We start from the raw sequence: 12,840 nt of genomic DNA, 5'->3' as shown, positions 1-12,840 counted from the left end.
CAGTCTAAAACGGGGAGACAGACAACGAGAAGTGAAGGCCATCCAGATGATGATTCCCCAGGACACGTTGCAGAGCAATAGGCAATTTCCCTCAACTATAATCACTGGCCCTGGGGATGTTCATTCATTCGTTCATTCAATCGTATTTATTGAGCGCTTACTGTGTGCAGAGCACTGTACTAAGGGAAGCACAAGTTGGCAACATATAGAGACGGTCCCTACCCAACAATGGGTTCACAGTCTAAAACGGGGAGACAGACAACGAGAGGTGAAGGCCATCCAGATGATGATTCCCCAGGACACGTTGCAGAGCAATAGGCAATTTCCCTCAACTATAATCACTGGCCCTGGGGATGTTCATTCATTCGTTCATTCAATCGTATTTATTGAGCGCTTACTGTGTGCAGAGCACTGGACTAAGCGCCTGGGAAGTAAAAGTTGGCAACATATAGAGACGGTCCCTACCCAAGAGCGGGCTCACAGTATTTGGGGTGGGGGTGGCTAATAACAGATCTACTCATGAGCCATTCTTTGTCCCAACCGGCCCCCTCCCCTCATCCCTCTCCTCTCTGCCTCGAATAACGTTCTCGTACGTCCCGGGGCAGTGCTTTCTGTACAGGTTTTCCACCAACGTGTTACTCCCCGGAGCCACCTCCTTCTTCCCTTTGTTCATGTAATTCCACAGATGCAGGGCGTAGGAGTCATTGAAGGCCGGCTGCTGGGCCCAGACCTCGTAGTAGCGTCTCCACCGCGGGTAGGAGATGGGATAGAACCGCCGGGGATGGAGGAAGGAGAGGTTCCGGCAGCGGAGGTCCACCACGTCTTGGAAATCGGTGAGATTGCACCACCGCCTCAGCACCCGGGTCACCAGCGCGGGGCCCTGGTGGCCCCAGATGGCCGAGTTGTACCTCTCCACGAAGTTCTCCATGCACTGCCAGAGGAAGGGATGGTGCCGGACGAAGCCGAACACGCCGTTGCTGGAGAGCCGCGAGGACTGGCCGGCCAGGAAGTTCTCGGCCGGGATGGGGCGGATGGAGATGACGTCGGTGTCCATGTAGATCCCGCCGAACTTCCAGATGATGGCCAGCCTGGAGGCATCCGAGCTGACGTACAGCCAGTTCTTTTGGGTTCGAGGGTTGATCTGCGGGGGTGGGAATCGTCATCATCATCAGTCGTATTTATTGAGCGCTTACTGTGTGCAGAGCACTGCACTGAGCGCTTGGGAAGTACAAGTTGGTAACATATAGAGACAGTCCCTACCCAGCAGTGGGCTCACAGTCTAAAAGAATAATAATAATGGTATTTGTTAAGTGCTTACTATGTGCAAAGCACTGTTCTAAGCACTGGGGAGGTTACAAGGTCATCAGGTTGTCCCATGGGTCACAGTCTTCATCCCCATTTTACAGATGAGGTAACTGAGGCACAGAGAAGTGAAGTGACTTGCCCAAAGTCACACAGCTGACAGTTGGCGGGGCCAAGATTTGAACCCATGACCTCCGACTCCAAAGCCCGGGCTCTTTCCACTGAGCCACGCTGCTTCTCAGAATGATTTCGGATTGCGAGCGATGTGTTTGCCCAGGGGGCTGCTGCTCTGAGCAACGGGTCGGCAGGGGTGGGAATAATAACAATAATAATAATAATGGTATTTGTTAAGTGCCTACTGTGTGCAAAGCACTGTTCTAAGCACTGGGGAGGTTACAAGGTCATCAGGTTGTCCCATGGGGGGCTCACAGTTTTAATCCCCATTTTACAGATGAGGGAACTGAGGCACAGAGAAGTTAAGTGACCTGCCCAAAGTCACACAGCTGACAGTTGGCGGAGCCAAGATTTGAACCCATGACCTCTGACTCCAAAGCCCGGGCTCTTTCTGCTTCTCAGAATTATTTAGGATTACAAGTGATGTGTTTGCCCAGGGGGCTGCTGCTCTGAGCAACGGGGCCCTAAAATTTGTGTCTGTCTCCCCACTGTGGGCAGGGCACATTTCTACCAACTCCGTTCGATTGTACTCACCCGAGCGCTTAGTACAGCGCTCTGCACACAGTAAGCACTCAGAAAATACAGTCGATTGACGGATTGATGGAGTGAGTGGCCTAAAAGAAAGAGTACAGGTTTGGGAATCCAAAGGCTTGGGTTACAGTCCTGTCTCTGCCATTCGCCTGCTGTGTGGCCTTGGACAAGTCACTTCTCTTCTCTGTGATTCATTCATTCAATCGTATTTATTTAGTGCTTACTGTGTGCACAGCACTGTACTAAGCGCTTCAGTTTCCTCAAAGATAAAACGGGGATTGAATTCCGGTTCTCCCTCCCCTTTAGACTGTGGGCTCGATCTGGGAGGGGGACAGGCTCCAGTCTGATTATCTGGTATCTACCCCAGTGCTTCATAGACACACAGAACTTAACTACACGATTATTTTATTATTATATCCTCTTGAAATCATCATCATCATCAATCGTATTTATTGAGCGCTTACTATGTGCAGAGCACTGTACTAAGCGCTTGGGAAGTACAAATTGGCAACATATAGAGACAGTCCCTACCCAACAGTGGGCTCACAGTCTAAAAAGTGGGCTCACAGTCTAAAAAGTGGGCTCACCGTCTAAAAATGAATTGAAAAAAATTGAAATGAATTGGAATATGGAAATTCGTGTGAAAATACACTTTTCCTACCTGGATATTTTGGTTTCTCATTTTTGTTTTCATCTCTGTTCATTTATTGTAGCGTTGAGCATGCTAGAATTTTATTTATTATAGCTATAATTATATTTATTCTGACCGTTTTGACACGTCTACGTGTTTTGTTTTGTTGTCTGTCTCCCCCTTCTAGACTGTGAGACCACTGTTGGGTAAGGACCGTCTCTATATGTCGCCAATTTGTACTTCCCAAGCGCTTAGTGCAGTGCTCTGCACACAGTAAGCACTCAATAAATATGATTGATTGATTGATTGATTAGTACAGTGCTCTGTACACAGTCAGCGCTCAATAAATACAACTGAATGAATGGCTGAGCTTTCTGAATCTAGGTCCAAATATCTAGAGAGTCCAGATATCTAGAGAAGCAGTGTAGCTTAGTGGAAAGAGCACAGGCTTTGGAGTCAAAGGTCACGGGTTCAAATCCTGACTCCACCAATTGTCAGCTGTGTGACTTTGGGCAAGTCACTTCACTTCTCTGGGCCTCAGTTACCTCATCTGTAAAATGGGGATTAAGACTGTGAGCCCCTGGTGGGACAATCTGATCACCTTGTAACCTCCCCAGTGCTTAGAACAGTGCTTTGAACATAGTAAGTGCTTAATAAATGCCATTATTATTATTATTATCCCTTTATAACCAACAGATGTGCTCTTGAGAGACTTCCTTATTAGCAAAATCTGTTTTATGGACTATTGTTTTGGTGGGAAAATTAAAATCCATATTACTCCCTCACAGAGATCCCTGCTTTCTTGACCCCATCCATCTTTCTGAGTACCTCACACCCCACCTCACCTCCCTCTCCTCTCTACCCAGTCTTGACGATCAGATTACTGCTCTCAACTCTACCCTTTCTACTCAGCTAGACTCACTCGCTCCCCTTTCCCTTTGCCGCTCTCGTGCCACTAACCCACAGCCCTGGATCACTGCCGCTGTCCGCCTTCTTCACTCTTATGCTCGAGCCGCCGAACGCTGCTGGCGAAAGTCTAAACACCATGCCAACCTCGTTCACTTCAAGTTTATCCTTTCCTGCCTTAACTCAGCCCTCTCCTCTGCCAGACAAAACTATTTCTCCTCCCTTATTGACACCCATGCCCATCATCCCCGTCAGCTCTTCCGTACATTCAACTTCCTTCTCCGGCCCCCCGTTCCTCCCCCTCCTCCTTCCCTCACCCACAATGATCTGGCCTCCTACTTCATTAATAAAATTAAATCCATCAGGTCTGACCTCCCCAAAGTCACTCCCCCCCACCCCTTCTCCAACCCCCCTGCTCTCAACACTCTCTGCTACTCTCCCATCCTTCCCAGCAGTATCCTCAGAGGAGCTCTCCTCCCTCCTCTCAAGTGCTACTCCGGCCACCTGTGCTTCTGACCCCATTCCCTCTCATCTCATGAAATCTCTCGCTCCGTCCCTTCTCCCCTCCTTAACTTCCATCTTCAACCGCTCACTTTCCACTGGTTCCTTCCTCTCTGCCTTCAAACATGCCCATGTCTCTCCCATCCTAAAAAAACCCTCTCTTGACCCCACCTCACCTTCTAGTTATCGCCCCATCTCCCTCCTACCATTACTTTCCAAACTCCTTGAACGAGTCGTGTACACGCGCTGCCTCGAATTCCTCAATACCAACTCTCTCCTTGACCCCCTCCAGTCTGGCTTCCATCCCCTACATTCCACGGAAACTGCCCTCCCAAAGGTCACCAATGACCTCCTGCTTGCCAAATCCAATGGCTCATACTCTGTCCTAATCCTCCTCGACCTCTCAGCTGTCTTTAATACTGTGGACCACCCCCTTCTCCTCAACACGCTATCTGACCTTGGCTTCACAGACTCCGTCCTCTCCTGGTTCTCCTCTTATCTCTCCGGTCGTTCTTTCTCAGTCTCTTTTGCAGGCTCCTCCTCCCCCTCCCATCCCCTTACTGTGGGGGTTCCCCAAGGTTCAGTGCTTGGTCTCCTTCTGTTCTCGATCTACACGCACTCCCTTGGTGACCTCATTTGCTCCCACAGCTTCCACTATCATCTCTACGCTGATGACACCCAGATCTCCATCTCTGCCCCTGCTCTCTCCCCCTCCCTCCAGGCTCGCATCTCCTCCTGCCTTCAGGACATCTCCATCTGGATGTCTGCCCGCCACCTAAAACTCAACATGTCCAAGACTGAACTCCTTGTCTTCCCTCCCAAACCCTGCCCTCTCCCTGACTTTCCCATCTCTGTTGACGGCACTACCATCCTTCCCGTCTCACAAGCCCGCAACCTTGGTGTCATCCTCGACTCCGCTCTCTCGTTCACCCCTCACATCCGAGCCGTCACCAAAACCTGCCGGTCTCAGCTCTGCAACATTGCCAAGACCCACCCTTTCCTCTCCATCCAAACTGCTACCCTGCTGGTTCAAGCTCTCATCCTATCCCGTCTGGCCTACTGCATCAGCCTTCTCTCTGATCTCCCATCCTCGTGTCTCTCCCCACTTCAATCCATACTTCATGCTGCTGCCCGGATTGTCTTTGTCCAGAAACACTCTGGGCGTGTTACTCCCCTCCTCAAAAATCTCCAGTGGCTACCAATCAATCTGCGCATCAGGCAGAAACTCCTCACCCTGGGCTTCAAGGCTGTCCATCCCCTCGCCCCCTCCTACCTCACCTCCCTTCTCTTCTTCTACAGCCCAGCCCGCACCCTCTGCTCCTCCGCCGCTAATCTCCTCACCGTACCTCGTTCTCGCCTGTCCTGCCATCGACCCCCGGCCCACGTCATCCCCCGGGCCTGGAATGCCCTCCCTCTGCCCATCCGCCAAGCTAGCTCTCTTCCTCCCTTCAAGGCCCTATTGAGAGCTCACCTCCTCCAGGAGGCCTTCCCAGACTAAGCCCCCTCCTTCCTCTCCCCCTCCTCCCCCCTCCATCCCCCCCACCTCATCTCCTTCCCTTCCCCACAGCACCTGTATATATGTTTGTACGTATTTATTACTCTATTTATTTTACTTGTACATATCTATTCTATTTATTTTATTTTGTTAATATGTTTTGTATTGTTCTCTGTCTCCCCCTTCTCGACTGTGAGCCCACTGTTGGGTAGGGACCGTCTCTATATGTTGGCAACTTGTACTTCCCAAGCGTTTAGTACAGTGCTCTGCACACAGTAAGTGTTCAATAAATATGATTGATTTATTGATTGGGAACTCCAACCACCTCCACCAAACCCCATCTGAAGATGGAATGGATCCAGAAGTTTTTGATGCCTCGGTAGTGCTTTCAGTACTTCTTCTTCTTCCCCCTTAGACTGGGAACCCTTTGTGGGAAAGGGACTGTATCTAATCTGATTGGACAGTATCTACCCCAGCGCTTAGCACAGTGCTTGGGACATAGTAAACTCTTAACAAATACTACGATTATTGCCATTATTATTTTAGAAGTGGTGTAGGTGAAAACAGCCTCACGAGAAAGATACCTGTCTCTTTATGTTGCCGACTTGTACTTCCCAAGCGCATGGTACTGTGCTCTGCACACAGTAAGCGCTCAATAAATACGATTGAATGAATGAATACCCACAGGTGTTCAAATATGTGGCTAAGTGGAAGTCAGAAGGACCTGAGTTCTAATGCTGGCTCAGCCACATGTCTTGGGCAAGTCATCTCATTTCCCCTGGGCCTCAGTCAGCTCATCTGTAAAATAATAATAATAATAATAATGGCATGTGTTAAGTGCTTACTATGTGCAAAGCACTGTTCTAAGTACTGGGGAGGATACAAGGTGATCAGGTTGTCCCACGGGTGGCTCACAGTCCTAATCCCCATTTTACAGATGAGGTCACTGAGGCCCGGAGAAGTGACGTGACTTGCCCAAAGTCACACAGCTGACAATTGGAGGAGCCAGAATTCGAACCCATGACCTCTGACTCCAAAGCCCGTGCTCTTTCCACTGAGCCACGGTGCTTCTCATGGGGATTAAGACTGGGGGACCCATATGGGACAAGGACTGTGTCCAACCCGATTAGCTTGTATCTACCCCGGTGCTTAGAACAGTGCCTGGCACATAAAGACTGCTTAACAAGTACCCTAATTATTATAATTATAATATGATAATAATAAATATCACGTGTGTACTATTTGCAACTGAAGTCCTGAGTCAGGCATTGCTAGGTGGATGCACAATAGCTAGTGGCTTGTTAGTCTATGACTCAAACAGCAAATCATAATGATGGCGTTTGTTAAGCGCTTACTATGTGCCAGGCAATGATAGGTTTCCGATCTGATTGTTGAACCCCCCTGTATCCTCTTGAAAGCAAATGGAAGGTGTTTGAGCCAAGTCAAGTTTGCCGCTGGAGCCTGGCTCTGTCCCCATCCCCTCAGGGGGAAGGGAGGAGGAGAGGACCCAAAGCCTGGGAGGGGAGAAGAAGATAAGCGAATCCTCTGGGAATTTAGGGGTGACTACTCTTGACCCCCGGCCTCTAGCCCTGCCCTGGCTGGGGAGGGAGTCCATCCCTTGGCCCCATCCCATCTTGGCCAGAAGTACCAAAACCAAGGCATGGCATCCTGGAGAAAAGCTAAGCATCCTACTAACCCAGCTCAAAGATGATCAATCAGCCTTTGAGGAATTCACCAAACAGGGCAATGTCGTCCCAAAAGACAGTTTTTCTTCGTGGTACCTGGCATAATATCACAATTCTCTGTGGGGGTTTTAATTTGGGGGGTGGGGCAAACTTTGTTGTGGCTATTATTTTTCCTTTTGCTCTAAACCTCTCACAAACCACTCACAGTGAAAAAATCATTCAGTGGTACTTTTTGAGCATTCAATCAATCAAATTTATTGATAAGTGCTTAACAAATGGCATCATTATTATTATTATTATTATTGAGCACTTACTGTGGGCAGACCATTCATTCATTCATTCAATCATATTTATTGAGTGCTAACTGTGTGCAGAGCACTGTACTAAGCGCTTGGGAAGTACAAATTGGCAACATATAGAGACGGTCCTTACCCAACAATGGCCTCACAGTCTAGAAGGGGGAGACAGACAACAAAACAAAACATGTGGACAGGTGTCAAGCCATCAGAATAAATAGAAATAAAGCTAGATGCACGTCATTAACAAAATGAATAGAATAGTAAATATGTACAAGTAAAATAGAGTAATAAATCTGTACAAACATGTACACAGGTGCTGTGGGGGGGGGGAGGAGGTAGAGCGGGGGGATGGGAAGGAGGAGAGAAAAAAGGGGGCTCAGTGTGGGAAGACCTCCTGGAGGAGGTGAGCTCTCAGTAGGGCTTTGAAGGGAGGAAGAGAGCTAGCTTGGTGGGTGTGCAGAGGGAGGGCATTCCAGGCCAGGGGGGAGGATGTGGGCTGGGGGTCGACGGTGGGACAGGCGAGAACGAGGCACGGTGAGGAGGTTTGCGGCGGCAGAGGAGCGGAGGGTGCGGGCTGGGCTGGAGAAGGACAGAAGGGAGGGGAGGTAGGAGGGGGCGAGGGGATGGACAGCCTGGAAGCCCAGGGGGAGGAGTTGCTGCCTGATGCGCAGATTGATTGGTAGCCACTGGAGATTTTTGAGGAGGGGAGTAATATGCCCAGAGCATTTCTGCACAAAGATGATCCGGGCAGCAGTGTGAAGTATAGACTGAACTGGGGAGAGACAGGAGGATGGGAGATCAGAGAGGAGGCTGATGCAGTAATCCAGTCGGGATAGGATGAGAGATTGAACCAGCAGGGTAGCGGTTTGGCTGGAGAGGAATGCGCAGATCTTGGCAATGTTGTGGAGGTGAGACCGGCAGGTTTGGGTGGCGGATTGGATATGAGGGGTGAACAAGAGAGCGGAGTCGAGGATGGCACCAAGGTTGCGGGCTTGTGAGACAGGAAGGATGGTAGAGCACTGTACTAAGCACTTGCAAGAGTACAATACAACAAAATTGATAGACACACTCCATGAACCGTGTGCAGAGCCCTACTCTGGACAAAGCTCTCTTCCAGTTTCTAGTCTCCGTACCGTTGCCCCACCTGTTTTTGAACGCTCATCTAATAATAATAATTATGGTACTTGTTAAGCGCTTACTATGTGCCAAGCACTGTTTGAAGCGCTGGAATAGATACAAGCTTATTGGGTTGGACACAGTCCCTGTCCCACATGGGGCTCACAGTCTTAACCCCCGTTTTACAGATGTGGTAACTGAGGCCCAGAGAAGTGAAGTGACTTACCCAAGGTCACACGGCAGACATGTGGCGGAGCCAGGATTAGAACCCAGGTCCTTCTGACTCCCATTTCTGTGCTCTACGCACTAAGGCATGCTGATTTCCTAAGCACCTCAGTACTCAGACTACCTCCTTCCTTCATTCAATCGTATTTATTGAGCGCTTACTGTGTGCAGAGCACTGTACTAAGTGCTTGGGAAGTACAAGTCGGCAACATATAGAGACGGTCCCTACCCAACAACGGGCTCACAGTCTAGAAGGGGGAGACAGACAACAAAACAAAACATGTGGACAGGTGTCATCAGAATAAATACCCCCAACAGGATTTATTTTTAAACTCTTTTGTTTCCACCTTTTGTGTCTTCCACCGTCGAGTCGTCTTCGACCCGTAGCGATGCCGCGGACACATCTCTCCCAGAACGCCCTGCTCTCCATCAGCAATCTTAGTGTCTGTCTCCCCAACAAGATTGTAAGCTCCTTGAGGGCAAGGAGTAATAATAATAATAATAACGGTATTTGTTAAGCCCTTACTATGCGCCAAGCTCTCCAAACTCTCCTCAGTGGAAAGAGCCTGGGCTTGGGAGTCAGAGGTCGTGGGTTCAAACCCCGGCTCTGCCGCTTGTCAGCTGTGTGACTTTGGGCAAGTCATTTAACTTCTCTGGGCCTCAGTTACCTCATCTGTAAAATGGGGATTGATTGTGAGCCCCACATGGGACAACCTGATCACCTTGTATCCTCCCCAGCACTTAGAACTGTGCTTTGCACATAGTAAGCGCTTGACAAATACCAAAATTATTATTATTATTATTACTGGGCTCTCCCAAGAGCTTAGGACGGTACAAATGCTCAATAAATACTACTGATCGACTGAGTATAATTCAATCCGCTTCAATATCTGTGGATTTTCTGTAGTAAAAAATAAATTGTTCGGGTGCAAAATCAGTTTTTGTGAGGGACTATTATTGATGTTTGATTTTCCTATGAGGGTTCAATCAATCAATCAATCAATCGTATTTATTGAGCGCTTACTATGTGCAGAGCACTGTACTAAGCGCTTGGGAAGTACAAATTGGCAACACATAGAGGCAGTCCCTACCCAACAGTGGGCTCACAGTCTAAAAGTGGGCTCACAAAGCGGGACCAAAAGAAACAAATGTTATTTTTTTCCCATTTTTAATACTTACCTGAGAGTACCATGAAAAGAGTGGGGTCTCTTGGAACAGAGTTCTCATATCCAGAGGGAAAAGGAAGACATTCCTTATTCCGGACAGGAGAGAAAATGCCGCGTTGGTGGAGTTGGAGGGCAGGTGGGTTAAGTTCCCATTCAGCCCCTTCAGAAAGAAGACCACAGGCCGGTCACGGTAGATTCTGGAAGCAGATTCAACGGCGCAAGAAACTAAGGGAGGAGGCTCCAGGCGATCCGAGGTCTCCAGAAAGACGATGCTCCTGCCATGGCTCAAAACGTCCTCCAGTTTCACGAGACTCTTGAAGGCAGGGATGCAGAAGAAGCAGCTGCGTTTCAAGGTCAGTTCATACAGGAACCCACCAGCAAACATCAGAATAATAACGAGGGAGATCTGGAATTCTTTCAGCATTCTCTCTGACGTTTTGGTCTTTTTTGGTGATGGTTGCCCTAAATAAAAAAAAAGAGAAATGTCAGGATCAGCGATCAGGTCCAATAATAATAATAATAATAATGATGGCATTTGTTAAGCGCTTGCTATGTGCAAAGCACTGTTCTAAGCGCTGGGGGGATATAACATGATCGGGTTGTCCCACGTGGGGCTCACAGTCAATCCCCATTTACAGATGAGGTAACTGAGGCTCAGAGAAGTGAAGTGACTTGCCCAAGGTCACACAGCAGACATGGGTCCAATATTGTCTCCTCGTGGTGATAATCGTAATACTTTGAATTTGCACGGAAGCAGGGCGTAGTGGATACAGGATAGGCCTGGGGGTCAGAAGGTCATGGGTTCTAATCCCGGCTGGGCCGCTTGTCTGCTGTGTGGCCTTGGGCAAGTCACTTTGCTTCTCTGGACCTCAGTTGCCTCATCTGTAAAATAGGGACTGAGACTGTGAGCCCCACATGGGATAGGGACCATGCCCAATCTGATTTGCTTGTATCCACCCCAGTGGACTCTATTTATTTATTTATTTAATTTATTTGTACATATCTATTCTATTTATTTTATTTTGTTAGTATGTTTGGTTTTGTTCTCTGTCTCCCCCTTTTAGACTGTGAGCCCACTGTTGGGTAGGGACTGTCTCTATATGTTGCCAATTTGTACTTCCCAAGCGCTTAGTACAGTGCTCTGCACATAGTAAGCGCTCAATAAATATGATTGATGATGATGATGATGGACCACTGCCACCATATCGACCGGTCAATCGGTAGTATTAATTGAGTGCTTCCTTTTTATTATTTTATTAAGCATTTACTATGAGCCAGCATCATAATTCACAGAGTGAGCACTTAAAAAATACCATAATGATTTTTATCAATCAATCAATCGTATTTATTGAGCGCTTACTGTGTGCAGAGCACTGTACTAAGCGCTTGGGACTTACAAGTTGGCAACATATAGAGACTGTCCCTACCCAACAGTGGGCTCACAGTCTAAAAGGGGCTCACAGCTATCATTACAGCCCTTTCATTTTCCCGAAGCGTTTTACGTTACGTATCTCATTTTCTCCTCACAATATCCCTGTGAAGTAGGGGGACGCAGGTAGTGTTATACCCCAATTCCAGATGAAGAAACTGAGGCACAGAGAGGTCCAGTAACTTGCAACAGACTAGTAGCCAACCAAGAATTAGAATCCTGGTCTCCTGACCCCCCAATCATGCTCTTTTCAGTAGGCCATGCTGCATCCCATAATCCCATTCTCAAAAAAAAAAAAAGATTAGAGGGAGCCTTAAAAAAAATCAGGATAATAATAATAATAAAATAATAATAATAATAATAATAATAATAATAATAATAATAATAATAGCATTTGTTAAGTGCAGCTCGGAGAAGCAGCGTGGCTCAGTGGAAAAAGCCCGGGCATTGGAGTCAGAGGTCACAGGTTCAAATCCCGGCTCCGCCAATTGTCAGCTGTGTGACTTTGGGCGAGTCACTTCACTTCTCTGGGCCTCAGTTACCTCATCTGGAAAATGAGGATGAAGACTGTGAGCCCCCTTTGGGACAATCTGATCATCTTGAAACCTCCCTAGTGCTTAGAACAGTGTTTTGCACATAATAAGCACTTAACAAATGCCATTATTATTATTATTATTATGTGCCAAGCATTTTTTTTTAGCAATGGAAAATTCTGCCCTCAATACGTTCTGTTTCTTTGGGTTCCTAGGGTTAAATTAGAGCAGGCCCAACAATTTTATCTGGTAAGTGTGAAAAGGACTTAGATTGGTTTTGTTGGCTACTCTCCAGTGCACAGATTTATGCTCTCTGCTGTCCTGGCAAACTACCTCTCCATTTACGTGTTTTGGCCGTTTCAGGAGGAAGAAGGGGAAGGCTTGCTGAAGATATGGCATCCCCAGGGTGGCATCAGCGTGGCTCAGTGGAAAGAGCCCGGGCTTTGGAGTCAGAGGTGATGGGTTCAAATCCCAGCTCCGCCACTTGTCATCTGTGTGACTTTGGGCAAGTCACTTCACTTCTCTGTGCCTCAATTCCCTCATTCATTCATTCAATCGTATTTATTGAGCGCTTACTGTGTGTGGGAAGTACAAGTTGGCAACATATAGAGACGGTCCCTACCCCACAGCAGGCTCACAGTCTAGAAGAGTTCATTCATTCATTCAATTGTATTTATTAATAATGATGGCATTTGTTAAGCGCTTACTACGTGCAAAGCACTGTTCTAAGCGCTGAGGGGATACAAGGTGATCAGGTTGTCCCACATGGGGCTTGCAGTTTTAATCCCCATTTTGCAGATGGGGTAACTGAGGCCCAGAGAAATGAAGCGACTTGCCCAAAGTCACC

The 12,840-nt window shown here is 47.9% G+C and overlaps 1 protein-coding gene across 1 annotated transcript; it reads right to left on the bottom strand.

The window, feature by feature from the left end:
- Positions 1-517: 517 nt before the first annotated feature.
- Positions 518-10,455, bottom strand: A4GNT (alpha-1,4-N-acetylglucosaminyltransferase). The gene is made up of 2 exons (XM_038744488.1): positions 10,045-10,455; positions 518-1,141 (listed from the first exon to the last, which is right to left on the bottom strand). The coding sequence occupies exons 1-2, from the start codon at positions 10,453-10,455 to the stop codon at positions 518-520; spliced, it is 1,035 nt and encodes a 344-aa protein (XP_038600416.1).
- Positions 10,456-12,840: the final 2,385 nt, after the last annotated feature.

Source organism: Tachyglossus aculeatus, chromosome 1 (assembly GCF_015852505.1).
Source record: "Tachyglossus aculeatus isolate mTacAcu1 chromosome 1, mTacAcu1.pri, whole genome shotgun sequence".
Taxonomy (NCBI): domain Eukaryota; kingdom Metazoa; phylum Chordata; class Mammalia; order Monotremata; family Tachyglossidae; genus Tachyglossus; species Tachyglossus aculeatus.
This window is presented reverse-complemented; position numbering and strand designations above follow the sequence as displayed.